The 16,633-nt window shown below is 67.9% G+C and overlaps 3 protein-coding genes and 1 long non-coding RNA gene across 9 annotated transcripts; 2 read left to right on the forward strand and 2 right to left on the reverse strand.

Annotated features, from left to right (window-relative positions):
• Nucleotides 1-740: 740 nt before the first annotated feature.
• Nucleotides 741-5,047, reverse strand: LOC118255699 (myotubularin-related protein 9-like). Of its 4 annotated transcripts, none has more exons than XM_050715192.1 (12): nt 4,790-5,047; nt 4,090-4,332; nt 3,845-3,904; nt 3,424-3,532; nt 3,029-3,154; nt 2,762-2,935; nt 2,458-2,675; nt 2,167-2,328; nt 1,941-2,082; nt 1,619-1,839; nt 1,312-1,463; nt 741-1,154 (listed from the first exon to the last, which is right to left on the reverse strand). In XM_050715192.1, the coding sequence occupies exons 2-12, from the start codon at nt 4,284-4,286 to the stop codon at nt 991-993; spliced, it is 1,725 nt and encodes a 574-aa protein (XP_050571149.1). In that variant the 5' UTR covers nt 4,287-4,332; nt 4,790-5,047; the 3' UTR covers nt 741-990. The 4 variants fall into 4 exon arrangements, with proteins under 4 accessions (XP_050571149.1, XP_035417976.1, XP_050571150.1 ...); XM_035562083.2 differs by lacking the exon at nt 4,790-5,047 and adding an exon at nt 4,441-4,666; XM_050715193.1 differs by lacking the exon at nt 3,845-3,904 and having other exon boundaries at nt 4,790-5,043.
• Nucleotides 5,048-5,674: 627 nt separating this feature from the next.
• On the forward strand, nt 5,675-6,934 carry FAM167B (family with sequence similarity 167 member B). The gene is made up of 2 exons (XM_035562156.1): nt 5,675-5,956; nt 6,493-6,934. The coding sequence occupies exons 1-2, from the start codon at nt 5,675-5,677 to the stop codon at nt 6,754-6,756; spliced, it is 546 nt and encodes a 181-aa protein (XP_035418049.1). The 3' UTR covers nt 6,757-6,934.
• A 4,125-nt stretch (nt 6,935-11,059) lies between these two features.
• On the forward strand, nt 11,060-15,675 carry LCK (LCK proto-oncogene, Src family tyrosine kinase). 3 transcript variants are annotated; one of them, XM_035562106.1, is made up of 12 exons: nt 11,060-11,161; nt 11,259-11,340; nt 11,416-11,506; nt 11,621-11,719; nt 11,858-11,961; nt 12,057-12,206; nt 12,406-12,558; nt 13,620-13,799; nt 14,217-14,293; nt 14,374-14,527; nt 14,936-15,067; nt 15,375-15,675. In XM_035562106.1, exons 1-12 carry the CDS (start codon nt 11,060-11,062, stop codon nt 15,575-15,577), a joined length of 1,527 nt encoding a protein of 508 aa, XP_035417999.1. In that variant the 3' UTR covers nt 15,578-15,675. The 3 variants fall into 3 exon arrangements, with proteins under 3 accessions (XP_035417999.1, XP_050571121.1, XP_035418000.1); XM_050715164.1 differs by having other exon boundaries at nt 11,259-11,506; XM_035562107.1 differs by lacking the exon at nt 12,406-12,558.
• On the reverse strand, nt 14,903-16,545 carry LOC118255741 (uncharacterized). The gene is made up of 3 exons (XR_004781019.2): nt 16,471-16,545; nt 15,505-15,681; nt 14,903-15,085 (listed from the first exon to the last, which is right to left on the reverse strand). It is a non-coding gene; the product is annotated as an uncharacterized LOC118255741 (long non-coding RNA).
• Nucleotides 16,546-16,633: the final 88 nt, after the last annotated feature.

The raw sequence follows: 16,633 nt of genomic DNA on the forward strand, positions 1-16,633 counted from the left end.
CTGCTTTGCTCTCCCAGCTCTGCTGGCAGTGCCTCGCTCTCCGCCCCTCGGCAGGCAGCGGTGCTGCTGCTCCCTGCGCCTCTGTCCTCGCCCAGGCCCAGGTTAACTCTTTCCCAGCAACGATCTGCAGCTGCTGGGGTCCAGCCCTAGCAGTGCTGGATCCGTGAACGGGCTGGAAGCGCGGTAGCCAGTCATTGTTTTCCAGATGATGCGCGCCCAGTTGTAGTGCTTTGTTTATTTGCTGGCTTGACCCTGAGCCAACTTTCCTCATGGAACAGTTATTTCCTGCGCTAGGAAGGTTGTGTTGCAAATCCTCCTCCTAGCCCTCTGTCCCTGTGTCTGCCTGCTTGGAAGGGTGGCTCCTATCTCTTTCCTTCCTCGAAACTGGGTTCAAGGACCCATTTCCTAGGCTGGCTCCCAGCTTGAAGTGACTGATGCAACGCTTACGCTGCAGCCAGCGTGCCTGTTGTGGAGAGGCTGGTGTGAGTTTAGCGTGTTCTGCTGCTTAGAAGCTGTGCCAACCACGCCTCGGTCACGGAGCAGGGCCGGCATGCTGCAGGGGAGCTGCTGGGCACGTCGGCCTCCTGCCCTCTGCTCCACGGGTGGTCCAGGTCCGAGAGCTGCTGCGATCCCGCTGGGGAACAGAGCAGGAACCTGCCTGAGGGAGCAGGGCTGCTCCTGGCGCCGCAGAGCCCTGCGCTGCCCAGCTCCTGCCCGAGGAACACCACACAACGCAGGAGCAGACTGCGAGAGACCACTTTACTGCGCCACGTTCAGTCTGCGTGGCTGAGAGGCTGCTCAAGTGCATCTGTCCCCCCTCTCCCTGGGATGTCCTCCACGTTCCTGGTACGCGCAGGCTTCCCTGGGCTCCACAGGCCGCGTGTCCTGCACACGTCCCGTGGAAAACTGCTGCATCGCCTTGACCCCTCAGCCCATGGTGATGGGGTGAGCGGGATGTGATTGCCAGGACCGAAGTGCCCGTGCTGCTGCTCATCTTTCGTTCTCCGTCCGAGCAGCGGGGTCAGAGAGCGACCGGCTCAGCCTGCTCCCTGCGCTCTCCTTGGCAGGCGCCTCGTTGCCCTCCACCAACCGCTGCATCTCTGCCCGGGCCTCATCTAGGTACTGGGAGGGACGGATCCATCGGAAGAATAAGCCTAGGAGACAAGGGGTTGTGTGTCACGTGAGGGAAAAGCAGAGCAGCTTTCCCTAAGCCACCGCGTGCGACCCAGCCGAGGTGGTGTCTGCGAGCGAGCACGGCTCTGGCCTTGGGTTTGGAAAAAGGCAGCTGCCTGAGGGCTGGCCCCAGCTCACCCTGCCACAGCTGGATGCTCTGGGGCTCCACGGAGGGCCAGATGACCAGCGGGTTGTGCGAGTAGAGGGGGTTCAGGTACTTCTTCTTCTCCTCGGGCTGGTTCAGCCAGGCCCAGAGGGAGTGCGTGTTCTCCTTCACTTTACACAGGCACCTACGGGAGCGTTGAGAAGCGTCTCAGTCCCTGGGTCCGCGGGGCTGGGGCTGACCCCAGTTGTTACCGTGAGGGTTTGGCTCTGCCCAGGGGCAGGGAGGTGGCCGTGGCACTGCTCCTACGGGGCGCTGCCGTCCCCACCTCCCAGCACTCGCCTCTCCTTCTCGTTGTTGCAGAGGAAGGTGCCGTAGTCGGAGGCGTAGGCGTTGTCGAAGAGGGCGAGGAGGAGGCTCTCGCCGAACTCCAGGGAGAAGGGGAACTGGCGGCTCAGCTGCCACACGCAGTCGAGGAAGAGGAGGAACAGCGGCGCCTCCTGCTTCAGCCGGGCGTGGGAGTAGGCAGAGCGGGCGCAGCGGTGGTGGAAGGGGTGGCCGGCCTGCGGGACCCCGAAAAAGTGGGGGAGATAACAGGGGTGAAGGCGACCAGCAGTGCCCAGACAGGCTGGGGACCCCCACCCCTCGCTTCTGCCGCTCTCACCTCGATCCACTCCCGCTCCAGCAGCCCCTGGAAGCCCACCACTGTGCGGCAGCCCGGGTCCAGGATCACCTGCGCCAACGCCGTCACCAGCAGCGTTGTGTCCGTGCCCTCCGCGCCGTGCACCAGCACGCTGGCCTCTTCCCTGCAGGCAAGCACGGGTGGTTGGGGCGCTGCTGCCACGGTGCTTTGGCTGCAGCGAGGGGCCGTGGGGTGGCAGCAGCCCTACCTGTCGAGGCACTGTGCGGCCAGGCAGGCCGTGCTCAGGGCCGCCTTGACGTGGCTCAGCCAGCGGCAGCTCTCCAGCCGGCTCAGCCAGCGGTCCATGCTGAGCGAGGCGTCGTTGCAGGCTTCCACCAGCTTAATGAAGCTCTCCTGCAGCGGGCGGCCTCTGGGCGGGAAGGAAAATGGGGTGAGGGGCTTGGGGGGTCTGGTTTTGGGGGGCTGGGGCTGCTGTGCTGGCTGCAGGGCAGCGCAATCGCCCCAGTTACAGGAGCCAGGCTTCGGCACAGCCCCTCACCGCTCCAGGGGCCGGTGCAGCCGCTTCCACTGCGGGTAGGAGGACTTGGGCTCCGTGCCCCCCCCCGTCATCCGCGCCTGCTTCGCCGCCTGGGCCGACCGTGTGTCGATGATGAAGCCCCGCTCCCCCTCGTCCAGGACCGTCCCCAGCAGCACCTCGTCCTCGGGGCAGCGCTTTCGGTTGGGGCCCGTCAGCGGCTGGCTGCTGCGGAGCATCACCTGCAGGGCGAGGGGCTACGGGCAGCCGGAGCCGGGGCACGGCGGGGCGGGATGGCGGTGGGAGAGGGCTGGGGAGACGGACTCACGGTCCCGTTCCTGGGGTGGTAATAGCTGAGGACGGGGAAGCGCCCGCCCTGCCGGAATCGGGCCGCCCTCCGCAAGGTGTCATCGCTCACGGCCGCCGGCACGATGACGTCCGCAGGGTACGTGGGGCAGGTGGTGAAATCCCTGTTCAAGTCGCTCAGCCGCCACTGGCTCGTCTGGGGGAGAAGCGGGATGGGGGCAGCGGGGTGTGGGTTGGGGGAGTCGCTTCTCCCCCCCCCCGCCAGCTGGGTCTCCCCCCCCCGCCTCACCTGCGCAGCAATTTGCTGGAAGTATTGCTCGAGGGGGAAGAGGTGCCACCCCTCCTCGAGCCGCAGGTCCTGGGGTCTGTAGAAGAACGGGTACATCATCATCACGGAGTCCACCGAGGAGAGGGCCTGGAGCAGAGCGAAGATTGGAGCTGGGGCACATGGGGACATCTGGGAACGTCCCCACCGCCCCCCCTCTGCAGCCCCCATCCCTGTTCCCTCCTTGTGGCCACGTCCCAGCTGCAAGCAAGGGCTGGCATCACAAAGTGCCCGTGCAAACACAGACCAGGAGCTGAGTGTTTACCCACGTTAATGACGGACCCAGAGCAAACACTGCAGGCAGCCACCTTCTCCTGCCAACCCTTTGCAGCCCGGAGCGGCTCCGGCCCAGGGCTCACCTCGATGGAGCTGGCGATGTTCAGGCACTCCTCCATGCCTGGGATCTCCAGCTGCAGCACCTTCAGGTCTTTGCACCGCAGCGTGATGGTGCCGGAGGAGCCGGCGAGCCTGGGGAAGGCAGCGGGGTCAGGGCTGGCAGCGGGGTTGCGCGGGCAGGAGGGGGCTGCGCACACAGACAAACAGCAGCAGGGAGCTGCCCCCGCTCTCTGGGAGGATGGAGCAGGGCAAAGCGCTGTGCCGAGGTGACCGGGATCCCGTTGGTTCTCATCCGGCACCGGTTGCACGTGTGCCTGGAGGTGCGATTTCCATCATCTCCCCTCCTCAGAGCAGCTGCCCCTGCCCCGCGGAGCCGCCGTGGTTAGCACAAAGCCGGGCGCTGCTGGGCGGGTTTAGCAGAGCCGAGAGCGCTAAAAGCCAAACCTGGTGTCTCGTGGGGAGTCGTTAGTCCGGGGGGGCTGGTACCAGCCTAAATTCTGCACTCTGAGGCATGGAGGAGAAGAGGAGGTCAATGCCCAGCGCTGCAAGCATCCCCAGCGTGGGCCGTGGGGAAGAGGAGGGAAGAGGCTCCGCAGCCGCTGGGAGGGCAGCAGGGGAGGAATTTCCCCCTGCCGACATGGGGTGACGCCACGAAGGGGGTCTCGGGGCCGGCAGCGGGGGGCACCCACCTCTTCTCCACGGCGTCCACGTTGCGGATGAGCAGCCAGAGCTCCACGGTGCCGGGCTGGCCGTCCCCCCCGGGGCAGGAGGAGAGGAGCAGGTGGTGGCTGGTGATGCACAGCGTGCCCCTCACCGGCGGCAGCCCCACGCACGACAGCAGCACGCTCTCCACCGTCGCCGTCTTGATCAGCTCGGAGAACTCCATGGCGGCGGCTGGGCTCCGGGTCCCGCTGCGGCTGCCTCCGGCAGGGCTGGAGGGAGAAAGGGGAAATCGTGAGCGGTGCAGCAAGGCCTGGAAACCCCCCTCTTCTTCCCTCCCCGAGCCACGCTGGGCCCGTCAGCCTCTGCTTGTCACCTACAGCCTGTGCAGCTTCCTCCCCGCGGGGAGCCTCGCTCGTTTCCTCCCCGCAGTGCTGTCACCGCAGGTGGGGAAACTGAGGCACGGGGCCGAGGGGCTGGGCAGCCTGCAGGCACTCCAGCAGCGCCGGTACCGGCTGCAGGGGGGGGGATTTGGGGCGGCTGGCGGCGGTGCGGGGTCCTGGGGCCCCCCCGGCTCCCCGCGGCACGGGGCGGGGGCGGCTGCAGGGCGCTGCCGGGCGGGGAGGAGGAGGAGGAGGAGGAGGAGGAGGAAGAAGGGGGGAGGAAGAGGAGGAGGAGGGGGCGGTGAGCGGCTCGCAGCGGTGCCCGTCGCGGCCCCCCCGAGCTTACCTGCTCCGGTCCGCGGCCCTCGGTGGCGGGGGGCGAGCGGGGGGCAGTGGGGGGCAGCGGGGGGCGACCGGGGGGGGGGAACGAGGCAGCAGCGGGGGAGCTCAGGCTGCGAGCGGGGCACATCGGGGTGCCAGCAGGGACCTCGGGGTGCATGGGGGGGGGAAATGGGGGGGCTGGGGGTGCCCGCACAGCCCCGGGGGCCGGGGGCGCGGAGGGCGCGGGGCCGCGCAGCGCAGGAACGGAGCCGCTGCGCGCAGGGCTGGGCGGGGGGGGCGGCGGGTTTAAGGTGGCCCCAAGGCGGGGGGGGGGGGGGGGGGTCTGAGGGGCCGGGCACCAAGGCTCCGGGAGGGAGAAAAAGGGGGGGGGGCGGGGAACGGCCGAATGCTGCCCCGGGGGGGCCGGGATCGCTGTACCCCCCCGAGGGTCCCACCTTAAGGGCCCCCCAGCGGTGCCCAGCTGTGCCAGGAGCCGGGCGCCCACCGCAGCTCAGCCCCGCGCCCCCCCCCCCCCTCCCGCTGCACGCGGAGCCGCTCGTTTTCCTTCCTTTCCCCTTTTTTTAGCAACCTCCCCCCCCCCCCCCGCGCCCAGCCCGGGCCGGGAAGCCGGGGTCAGCCCGTGCCGATAACCGGGCTGAGTCCTCGGCCCGCAGCTCGGGGAGCCTCCTCCCAGCCGGAGGCGATGATGCTGGACCCGAAAAGGAAAAAATAAAAATAAAATACGAAGCACACCCACCTCTTTGCACTCTGGCTCGGCAAAGTTCCTGCCCGTTATCATCATCCTGGTGTCCCCGGGCATTCCAGCTCCAGCTCCAGGGGTGGTGGATAAAGGGCCGCGGCTGGGCGCCTTCTGGGGCTGGGGCCGGTGCCCCCCCCCGGAGGCTGAGCCATGGCCCTGGGGCAGCTGAGCTTCAGCGAGCTGGGTGCCGAGGAGCCACCCATGGGCGAGGAGAGCCTGGCGGGCCTCAAGGCGCTGACGGCCAAGCTGAAGCTGCAGACGCGGCGCCCTTCCTACCTCGAGTGGGAGGCCAGGGTGCGGGGGCAGCCCTGGGGCAGCCGGGCCCCCAGCGGGGCGGAGGGGACCCCGGGGCACCCCAGGGGCGAGCGGGACGGCGGCGTCTGCGGCTTTCCCACCGTGGGGGCGGCTCTGGAGTGGCTCAGGACGGAGCTGGTGAGTAGCAGCTGGGGGGACGTGGGGTGCACGGGGTCGTGCCCAGCCCTGGCATGGGGGGGGCGAGGGGATAACGGTGGCTCCAGCCACAGCCCCCAGCTTCGCCCCTTCTTTGCCAGCACGGCTGCTGGATGTGGATTTTTGCCAGGTGCTTGGGGCTCTGCCCATCTCCCCTGCCCAGTTCTCTGAGTCATGGCCCCGCGCTTGCCACCCCCTCCTGCTGCCCTGCCCTGCTGGGGCACGGCTGCGTGACCTTCGCTGGTGCAGCAGAGGCAGCAGCCGTGTGGGCACAAACCTTCCTGAGCCCCCCCAGGCTGTGTGTGTGTGTGTGTGTGTGTGCACCCCCGCGCCAGCCCGGGGCTCTGTGCATGGGCTCCGCGCTGACCCCGGGACCACATGTTCCCAGTGCCCAGTGGGTCTGTGCCCTGGCCAAGCCGCAGCCCCGCCACCCCAGCACCCTGCTGAGCCCCCTCCGGCCGTGCCCCATGGCTGTGCCCCATGGGGGCTGCGGTGCTGACGGCCCCGTGTCCCCGCAGCAGGAGCTGCAGGCTGCGGACCAGCGCCTGGCGCAGCAGCTGATGCGCCTGCGGGCGCAGCTGCACCGGCTGAAGGTGGAGCAGGCCTGCCACCAGCACAAGGAGATGCTGGACGATGCCACCTTCGGCCTCGAGGGCTGCGAGGAGGACTCGGACCTGCTCTGCAACATCCCTCCCAAGGCCGCCTTCCTGCTCTCCATGCCGCTGAAGCACATTGGCGTCACCCGCATGAACATCAACTCCCGGCGGTTCTCCCTCTGCTGAGCGTGGCAGGGCCCCGTGGGCACCCATGGGTGCACCCAGGCTCGGTGGGGCTCGCGGGTGCCTCCTGAAGCACTGTGGGGATGGCAGGGCTGGGGCTGAGCTCCCTCTTGCAGGAGGTGCTCAGTGCTGTGGGAAATGCCACTGTCCCCGTGGGACACAGGGTGTCCTGGGGCACCCGCAGCCCTGTCCCTGGGGATGTCGGGGTCAGCAAGGTGAACGATGTGGGGGCAGCTCTTTGAGGAGGAATAAAAGGAGGCGGTGGTAAGAGCCAGTGGTTTCTGTTGTGTGCACCCAGGCGCCTGCCTGCGCCTCCAGATGTGGCTCCCGGCCCTTTGCGGTGGGGTGGCCGGAGGGGCCGTGCTCCCAGTGCTGTCCCACAGGCTGGGGGCTTCTCACCACTTTTCTCACCCCATGCCGGAGGGATGGGGCTCTGCTCCGGGCACCCCGCTGCCAGCCCCTCCCCAGGCACCAGCTGCGATGGGTGCTGGGGCTGTGCCACCGCAGGAAATGCTCGTCACCGGGCTGCTTGTGGGCCAGCAGCTGGGTCTTGAGGCCAGGAGGTGCTGGGGGCCGCGCTCAGGGCCCCCACGACCCTGTCCTGCCCCAACCCCAGCCCCTGGTGTAGGAGAGGGGCCCTGGGTGGTGCTGGCTGGGCTGGAGGGCTTTGCTTTTGCTTGTTCCCTTCCTCCATCCACACCAAACCCTTTGCAGGAGAAGTTGTCACAGCTGGGGTGCGACTTTCACAGAATGCTTTTCGCAAGCAGTGTCAGGGGAGATGCAGGATGGCGCAGGGAAGATGGGGGGTGCCTCAGGGACCTTTTCGGGTGCTGCTTCCCCTTCCTGGGGTAGCAGCAGAACACGGGGAGAGCTTCACATGCCCCCCGAGGCTGCGGCACACCAGCCCTTGCCTGGGGCACCCCTGGTGTTGGCGAGCACAATGGGGCTCGGCTGCCCCTGGGAAATGTCCCTGAGGGTGGGTGCTGTGTTTGGTGCTGCCACCACAGTGCTCCCCCCGCTGACGCAGCTCCCCCCCAGCACAGGCTGGGCTTCCTGCCCATGCCTCCGCAGAGCAGCCGGCAGGTACCTGCGGCTTCATGTCTGATCGCAGAAGCCAAGACAATAGCTTTGTGGTTGCTCTGCTCTGAGCTGTTTCCAAAAACCCAGGGCTGGTAGCGTGGCACAGCCTGGGCACGAGGTGTCCCCTCGGCTTTGTCCCCAGCCTGGCCGGCACCATGGCTCTTGGGGTGCTGAGGCCTTGGGTGATGCAGTGGTGACAGCCAAAGCGGGGGCTGCGGGTGCGAGTGGTGTCACACAGCCCACACGGGGTCCAGCACGGCCCAAGCCAGCGCTGAGCCTGCAGGCACCGAGCACTGGGGAGGGGGCTGCAGAGGGGACGGGGGCGGGGGGGGGCTCACGCAGCCTGGGCCGTCTGGGCAGTGGGTGACAAAATCCCAGCCGTTGCTGGCACCACACTGACAATGCCCAGCTCGTGGGACCCCGCTCCCCCTGACCAAATGGCTCCGTGTCCCTCCGTGTCCCCTCACCCACCTGGGGCTGGGGGCGCCCGGAGCAGGGACCCCCCGCGCGCAGCCCAGCTGGGGCTGGCAGGAAGCTTCAGGGTTTGTCACTAGCTCTTTGCGGTTGTGTGCGAGCTGCGAACCAGCTTCTCTAGAGTTTGCTCATGAGGCAGGAAACCAGGGCAGGCGGCGAGCAAGAGCGAGCAGCGGCGGCGGCAGCAGCAGGGAGCGCGCGCCCGCGTGCGGGGTCGTGGCTGCGCTGCCGGCCGGTCACCGCGTGCCCGCTGGTGATGGGGAGGACGTGAGCGGGGACGGTGCCGTCACTGCTGCTGCCCGGCCATGGGAGTCTGAGAGCAGCTGGTCCTCACCTTGCTGCCAACAGGTAACGGGGGCCGGGGCAGGGGTCTGCGCCCCTGGATAGGCGCTGGGACCCACAGGGTGCCTGGAGCAGGGGGTGTTGCGCCCTCCAACGTGGCCCCGTGGAGGGGTGTTAATGGGGGCTCACCACTGCGGGGCTGGGAGCACTGGTTCCCCAGGGGGTCAGGAGGGGACACGGGGAGCAGCCCCGTGTTCCCCGTCCCGCTGCAGCCACCCAGCCAGGGTGACAGCGGCCGCCCCGCTGCCCTGTGCCCACCCGGGATGCGAGCGCTGCCCCCCGGGAGTGCTGGCCCCGAGCCCCCATCTCCGGGGCAAAACGGGCGACTTGTCCCCAGCGCCAGGCCCTGTCCGCCCAGCTGCGGGAAGAGCAGCGGGTTAGTCCCGGTCCATCATGGCCCCATTAAGGACAGTTTCAGGCAGTGATGTGTCCGGTTTCGGTGCTGTTTTGGATCAAACGCCTCCTTGCCCACCGTGATGGTGCGTCGGGGCCGGCTCCCCGCGCTCAGCAAGGCACGGGGCCAGCGTCCAGCTGGGTCACAGATGACTTGGGGACACCCAGCTTCGGGGCCAGCCCAGCCTCAGCCCTGCTGGTGCCCGCCCACGCTCGTGACCAAAGCGGCCAGCCCTGGCCGGACAGGCACACGCGGAAGGGCCAGCACAGGCAGGAGGAGGCCGGGGGCTGCTCGTGTACCCCCGTGCACACGCAGCCACGCACCGGGGGACACGGCGAGGCACGGGGCAGGGGCACCGCCACAGCGCTCTCAAGCAACCTTCGCAGCAGAAATTCGTTTGCACAGATGCAGGCACAAAACCTGACTTCAAACGCCCCGAGATGCGGCACAGCCCTCGCGCTGAGCAGGTGAAACGGTTGCTCGGTGGAAATTACGCTGTGGCTTGAGCACATAAGAAAAAAAAAAAACGACGATAGCAGCACCTCCCTCTGAACCCCGGCTTCTTGCAGAAAGGAAAAAAACACCTCCCGGCCCCGCTCGCCTTCGGTAGATGGGCGTTTGAAGTGCTACGTGCAGGTTGGGAGCGTGGGGGCTTTTCTTCCATGGGGCCAGGCTCAGGCTCGGGTCCGGGTCCGGACTTTGTCCCGGGGCATCGCCGGGGCCTTGCCCGTGCCCTGCATGACCCAGACCCTGCGGGCGGCCGAGCTTCTGTGAGAGCGCTCCCAAAGAGGCGGCGGCGGAAGCCGAAGGCACCAGGGCGGCTTCTAGGCCCCAGACACTGTGCGGGTGGGCTCGCTCGTCTACCCTCTCCTTGCCACAATCACTCGTCTCCTGCTCCCATCGGCCACCGTGGTGGTGGGCACCCCAAGGTAGCACCGTGGGGATGGCGACGATGTCCCCTGTGTCCCCCCAGGCATGGCAAGTGGGTGGCGCTGCCCCTGTCCTGCTGCCCCCGCCGTGGGGAGGTGAGCACAGGGTGCTCCTGGTCTCCGAACACGGGGCTGTGCCTCTCCCGGTGGCAGCTGGCTCCGGTGGCTGGGGCTGGTGGCACCCAGGGGACACCGAGCCACCCCCCCAGGGACCCCTTCAGGGCCTTCCTTGTCCTGACAGAGGACATTCCTTGTGTCCCCAGCTGCACGGTGGGCGCGTGCCCCTTGGAAGCACTGTGCACAGCTGCAGCGCTGCCCTCCCCAGCAGCACCCCAGATTTTAATGAGTGCCTGTGAAAATACAGCTGTGCTGTGACTCCCAGCTGGGAAACCGAGGAGGAAAAAGTGACGGCAGCGCTGGTGGTCATCGCCCCCAGCCAGGCAGCTCTGGGCTCAGCCATCCCTGGGGATCCCCACTGCTGCACCGCCTGCCCGCAGGCCAGAGCTCTCCCCCCCAGCGCCTGTAAAAGCAGCCGCTGGTTCCTGGGCAGGGACACCTGGGTGGCTCCTGGCAGAGGCTCCGAGAGCTCGGCGCCTGCAGAAACCGCACGGGGCCCCCGAAGCCCCCGAGTTCCCCGGCAGAGCCTGGGGAAATGGGTTTGGGGCTAGACCTGGGAGGGGGCAGATCCCGGCAGCGTGGGTGTGGGGGATTCTGCAGAAGAGCTTTTTCCAGGGCTGTGGGCTGCCATTTCCATGTGACGCAGTGCCGGGCTCCGCCGGCTTTTGCAGGAAGGCAAAAGTGACACGAAGGCCCCCTCTGCCCACACAGGGCACCGGGGCTGGTGCTCAAGGTGGGGGTGTCTCGAGAGTAATCGCCCTCCGTGCTTACCAAAGCCAGAATAGCACCAGGAGGAAACAGGGCTGGGGACAGAGCTGGGGGATGCCCTCAGGGGCGTGCAGGAAGGGCCCAGTGATGTGGGCGGTGGGACGGATGGGTGCGGGGCTGGGGTGGGTGGGTGCAGAGATGGGGCTGGAGGGGCTGGGGGGGTGACGGCTGCGCTCACTGCCCCGCGCCCCGTGCAGCCACCATGGGCTGCTGCTGCAGCTCGGACTACGACGACGACTGGATCGAGAACATCGACATCTGCGAGCACTGCAACTACCCCATCGACCCCGACAGCAAGCGCCAGGTGAGGGGGGGGGGGGAGAGCGGCCAAAAAAAGCCCCACGGGTGGCGTGGGGCTCTGGGGGGGGCTGCGCTGACGGGCCCCCCCCGTCCCTGCACAGCAGCTGATCCGCAATGGCTCCGAGGTGCGCGATCCCCTGGTGTCCTACGAGGCCACGTCTCCGCCGTGCTCCCCCCTGCAAGGTAAGGCCTGGCTGCGGAGAGGGGGTGTCTGCGGGTGCCCCCATCGCCGCCTCCACCCTGCCCCTGTTCCCCCAGACAAGCTGGTGGTGGCCCTGTACGACTACGAGCCCACCCACGACGGGGACCTGGGGCTGCAGAAGGGCGAGAAGCTGCGCATCCTGGAAGAGTGAGCGAGCGCTGAGGGGGTCCCCGTGTCCCCACGTCCCCCCCCGGTCGGTGCCCCGGTGCCACCGGTGGTCCCGGCAGTGGGGGGGGGACTCACGTGGCCGTGTCCTTGCAGGAGCGGGGAGTGGTGGAGGGCGCAGTCGCTCACCACGGGCCAGGAGGGTTTGATCCCCTACAACTTCGTGGCCATGGTGAACAGCCTGGAGCCCGAGCCGTGAGTAGGGGCCGGGGAGCAGCCGTGCGGGCACGGAGCTGTGCCTGCACAGGGGGAAGACGCAAGGGCTTCAGCACAGGGGGATGGATGTGACCTGCACTCCCCCCCCCCAGCCCTCACCCTGCCCTGTGTCCCCAGGTGGTTCTTCAAAAACCTCAGCCGCAAGGACGCTGAGCGGCAGCTCCTGGCCTCGGGCAACACGCACGGCTCCTTCCTCATCCGGGAGAGCGAGACCTCCAAAGGTACCGGTGCCACCGGCCCCGCCGGCACCTCCTGCGCCGGGAAGTGCACCAGGAGTGCTGGGGGCCCGTGCCCACACCGCGCCCCCCCTCCCCAGGCTCCTACTCGCTGTCAGTGAGGGACTTTGATCAGAACCAGGGCGAGACGGTGAAGCACTACAAGATCCGCAACATGGACAACGGGGGGTACTACATCTCCCCCCGCGTCACCTTCAGCAGCCTGCACGAGCTGGTGGAGTATTACACACGTATGTGCCGGCCTGAGGGGTGGGGTGGGATGGGGATGGGGATGGGGATGGGGATGGGATGGGATGGGATGGGATGGGATGGGATGGGATGGGATGGGATGGGATGGGATGGGATGGGATGGGATGGGGGTCAGGACCAGCAGGACACCCAGGCACCCTGTGCACGCTGATGCTGGTTCTGCCTCCCCCTGTGCCGCAGGCAGCTCGGACGGGCTGTGCACCCGCCTCGGCAAGCCCTGCCGGACCCAGAAGCCGCAGAAGCCGTGGTGGCAGGACGAGTGGGAGGTGCCGCGGGAGTCGCTGAAGCTGGTGGAGAAGCTGGGAGCGGGGCAGTTTGGAGAAGTCTGGATGGGTGAGTCAGGGCGAAAGCGGGGCGCTTCCTCCTGCACGAGGGCACTGCTGCGGGCGGCGTCAGCACAGGCCCGGGGCTGCGGGGGGAAGCCGGGGCCCCGCACGGCGCAGCCGGCACCTGCCCAGCTGTGGGACATGGGCTTTTGAAAGGGCTCTGGAAGAAGGGAGAAAACCAGCAGCGAGAGAAGCCCGGGGATAAACCAGAGCAGCCCAAACTTCCCCTTTCTCCCATCCGCAGCCACCCCAACCCCTGCACTGCTCCCTGGGCAGGCACCCGCTGCCAGGACGTGGCAGCAGGCGTTTGTGCACGGGGGCTGCGCCCTCGGCTCCACTCGCCCGATGTACATCTGGGGCTTGGCACCAGAACAGAAGCACCGTGCGTGGCTCTGCGGGGGAAGCAGGGCTCGTGGTGGCTGCTGCTGCCACGCTGGGAGCGCCCAGGGCTTGGTGGCTGCGTGCGGCTTCCAGCACGCTAGGGCTGAGCCACAAAAGCTCCTCCTGCTGTCCCGGTGCCGTGGTGGGGAGGGTGCAGCGCTGCCCCGCTGCCTCCATCCGGCCCTGAGCGGGGTCCCTGCCCTTGCTCCCATGGGTGCTGACAGCATCCGAAAATCCCCTCCGGGTGCCTGGCAGGGGCTGGGCTGTGGCAGCGCTGCCCGGCTCCGCCAGCTGCCCTGCTGGGAGCCGCTCGGAGGGTTAAAAGCCCAGCACCAAGTTTCCTTTCCTCTCGGTGGCTAAAAGCCACACGTAAAAATCTCCGCCTGGTGGGTTAAAATGTGGCTACAGACTTCTGCCAAGGAGGTGGCCAGAGCACACACGGGGCTGTGACTGTCCCCACGTGGCCTGGCCCTGCTGCAAGAGCCTGGGGCCAGAGGGTCCCTCGCTGGCCTTTGCTGTTCCCAGTGCCCCTGGGGCCAGGCTTCATCCAGCCTTTACAGCCCAAACACCTTCCTTGTGTTCTTTTGGGTTGGGATGCCCTGAATTGACAGACGTAGCCCCCAGCCCTGCCTCCCCCGCTGGTCACCCTCCCTCTCCCCCGTCACGCTGTGCCCCTTCTCTCCGCAGGCTTCTACAACGGCCACACCAAGGTGGCCATCAAGAACCTGAAGCAGGGCAGCATGTCGCCCAGCGCCTTCCTGGCGGAGGCCAACCTCATGAAGAACCTGCAGCACCCTCGGCTGGTGCGGCTGTACGCCGTGGTGACGAAGGAGCCCATCTACATCATCACCGAGTACATGGAGAAGGGTGAGGGCGCCGGGGTGCTGCCCGCTGTGGGGCTGGCACCCAGAGGGGCGGCTCGGGGCCGTGCGGAGCTGGGGTCCTTTCCTCTCCCACCGCCGTCCCCATCAGTGCAGGTGCAGGAAACCCACCAGGGCACCACGTGTCGGTGCTGGCTTTTGTGTTTTGAGCTGTTCCGGGGGACTTTTTCCCCCCTGTGCTGAGCTTTCACACCATGGCACTGTGCTGGCTTGGAGCCGGGGGGGCAAGGACCTTGCAGGCAGCGTGGTGTCCTGCCCCTCTGCTCCTGCCCCCCTCCCGGGCGCTGTGAGCCCCCCAGTCTCATGTTGGACATTGCACTGAAGGGGTCGGTGCCCCGTCAAAGCCGCTGCCACGATGGCAGCCAGCGGGAGGCAGCCGCTGAGACCTGCGCCTTCGTTGCAGGCAGCCTGGTGGATTTCCTCAAGACCTCGGAGGGAGTGAAGCTCAGCATCAACAAGCTGCTGGACATGGCTGCGCAGGTCAGGGGGCACGGAGCCACGAGGGGCATCTGATGAGGCTTTCCCACTCCTCCTATTAATGCGATTAATCCAACCTGCAGATCGCCGAAGGCATGGCCTTCATCGAGGCCAAGAACTACATCCACCGTGACCTGCGGGCTGCCAACATCCTCGTGTCGGACACCCTGTGCTGCAAAATCGCCGACTTCGGGCTGGCTCGCCTCATCGAGGACAACGAGTACACGGCTCGCGAGGGTGCGCCTGTCGCGGCCCCACGCGTGTCCCCTCTGGGGCTGCTGGAGGAAGAAACCCCGTCCTCCGCCAGGACCCCTCACACCCCATCTCCTCCCTCATCTCGCTCCCCCCAGCCGGAGGGGGCTGCCAGAGCCCACAAGCCCACCCGGCCCTGCTTTCGGTGGGCTGACAGCCCTATCTGGTGGCTGCTGCAGGAACAGGCGTGCAGCCCCACTGCGGGGTCCCTGCCGGCATACGTGGGCAGCCGAGCATGGGGGGCCGGGGGGTGGCAGCCACCAAACCCAGCCCGTCCCCAGGCCTGCGGCAGGGACAAAGGCTCACTCGAGGTTGTCACATCAGGTTAAACAGAGAGGGGTGTAAAGCTCGGCCGTAGCACTTTATTTTTTCCCCTCCTGCTGTTTTTTTCAGGGGCTAAATTCCCCATTAAGTGGACGGCGCCGGAGGCGATTAATTACGGGACATTCACCATCAAGTCGGACGTCTGGTCCTTCGGCATCCTGCTCACCGAGATCGTCACCTACGGCCGGATCCCGTATCCAGGTCAGGATTTCCCAGCAGCTGCGGGGCAGACGGGCTCGCACACGCACGCACGCACGCAGGCGCACACGTGTGAGTGTGTGCATGCACTCCCGCACGCACACACGCTCCGCCTGGCCCCGCTCCCTGCCAGCCCGCGATGGTTTCGACCTCTTCCCAGCGCACGTGGCCAGCCGGGCCCAAAAATCAGGGGGGAGTTTGGAGTTTGGTGGGGGGGGGAGGAAGGTTTTCCATGGGGTTTGCTAATGTAGGGGGCTTCCCGCAGCAAGGGGGTGGCCCAAATTCAGTGCCACACGCTTTGTCCTCGCAGGGATGACCAACCCCGAGGTGATCCAGAACCTGGAGCGCGGCTACCGCATGCCGCAGCCCGACAACTGCCCGGAGGAGCTGTACGAACTCATGATGCAGTGCTGGAAGGAGCGGCCCGAGGAGCGGCCCACCTTTGACTACATGAAGAGCGTGCTGGAGGACTTCTTCACCGCCACCGAGGGCCAGTACCAGCAGCAGCCCTAAGGGCCCGAGCAGCCTCGGGGGCGCGGCGGGGGGCACCGCTCTGCTCCCCGTGCTGTGGGTCCCCGCAGACTCCTTCTGCACCCCCCGGCGGGCACCGTCTGGACCTGGGGGGGAGGCAGCACAGACTCGGGGTGCACCTGAAGGCACACGTCGCCCCCCAGAAGGCAAAGGGCCCGCGGGCCCAGGGGACATGCCATGCACCGCTGTGCCCACCCGGCTGCACGCCACCTCTGCCGTCCGCCCCGATGGTGGCTGTGAGGTCCTGGGGACCCTGTGGGGCCCCCCAAAGGGCTTCAGGGCTGGGGGGGCTTTAGGATGGGGAGCCCCTGGGGTGGCTGCGGGTCCCCGGGGACCGTTTGGGGACCCCAAAGGGCTTCAGGGCTGGGGATGCTTTGGGACCGGGGAGCCCCTGGGGTGGCTGTGGGGTCCTGGGGACAGTGCGGGGCCCCCCAAAGGGCTTCAGGACCGGGGACCCTTTGGGACAGGGGAGCCCCTGGGGTGGCTGCGGGTCCCCGGGGACCGTTTGGGGACCCCAAGGGGCTTCAGGACCGGGGAGACCTCAGGACAGGGGAACCCCTGGGGAGCGCGGAGCCCCCGGTTCCCCGGGGGGCAGCAGCCGGGGAGCCCCGCATCACCCCGGGCAGGGCCGCAGGGGCTCAGGGCTTCGGCCTCGGCCCCCCCCCGCGCCCGCAGCGCGCCTGCCCCGGGCAATACAGGACCGTGGGCCCGCCGCCAGCCCCACCGGGACCGGGCAGAGCGGCCCCGGGGCCCTGGCCGTGCCCCCCCCGCCCCCACCGGGGGTCCCGCACCGGGCTCCCCCCCCGCCTTCACGCATGGTTCATCCCCACCTGCCTCCCCCCCTCCCCTCTCCACAATGGTTCCGTCCCGCCCACCTGCCCCCCGCCCGTTCATCCGACGGCGCTTTCCCCTCCCTTCTCCAGCGATGGTTCGTCCCGCGAGCCCCCCCCCCCAATAATGGTACGGCCCAGGCGCCCCCCCCGCCCCCGCCCCCGCTCCCGCCCCCCCGCTCCGCCTAGCCTGCTGGCACCCGCTCCC

The sequence above is a fragment of the Cygnus atratus genome, chromosome 23 (assembly GCF_013377495.2).
Source record: "Cygnus atratus isolate AKBS03 ecotype Queensland, Australia chromosome 23, CAtr_DNAZoo_HiC_assembly, whole genome shotgun sequence".
NCBI lineage: Eukaryota > Metazoa > Chordata > Aves > Anseriformes > Anatidae > Cygnus > Cygnus atratus.

Bases quoted from the DNA above. Each gene is read 5' to 3' on its own strand.
- LCK (XM_050715164.1), top strand. From the start codon at position 11,060: ATGGGCTGCTGCTGCAGCTCGGACTACGACGACGACTGGATCGAGAAC. The intron at 13,800-14,216 runs GTGAGGGCGCCG...CCTTCGTTGCAG, and splicing joins CACCGAGTACATGGAGAAGG to GCAGCCTGGTGGATTTCCTC. The intron at 14,294-14,373 runs GTCAGGGGGCAC...TCCAACCTGCAG, and splicing joins TGCTGGACATGGCTGCGCAG to ATCGCCGAAGGCATGGCCTT.
- FAM167B (XM_035562156.1), top strand. From the start codon at position 5,675: ATGGCCCTGGGGCAGCTGAGCTTCAGCGAGCTGGGTGCCGAGGAGCCA. The intron at 5,957-6,492 runs GTGAGTAGCAGC...GTGTCCCCGCAG, and splicing joins AGTGGCTCAGGACGGAGCTG to CAGGAGCTGCAGGCTGCGGA.
- LOC118255699 (XM_050715192.1), bottom strand. From the start codon at position 4,286: ATGGAGTTCTCCGAGCTGATCAAGACGGCGACGGTGGAGAGCGTGCTG. The intron at 3,905-4,089 runs GTGGGTGCCCCC...TCCATGCCTCAG, and splicing joins GTGGACGCCGTGGAGAAGAG to AGTGCAGAATTTAGGCTGGT. The intron at 2,083-2,166 runs GTAGGGCTGCTG...GCTTGCCTGCAG, and splicing joins GCCGCACAGTGCCTCGACAG to GGAAGAGGCCAGCGTGCTGG.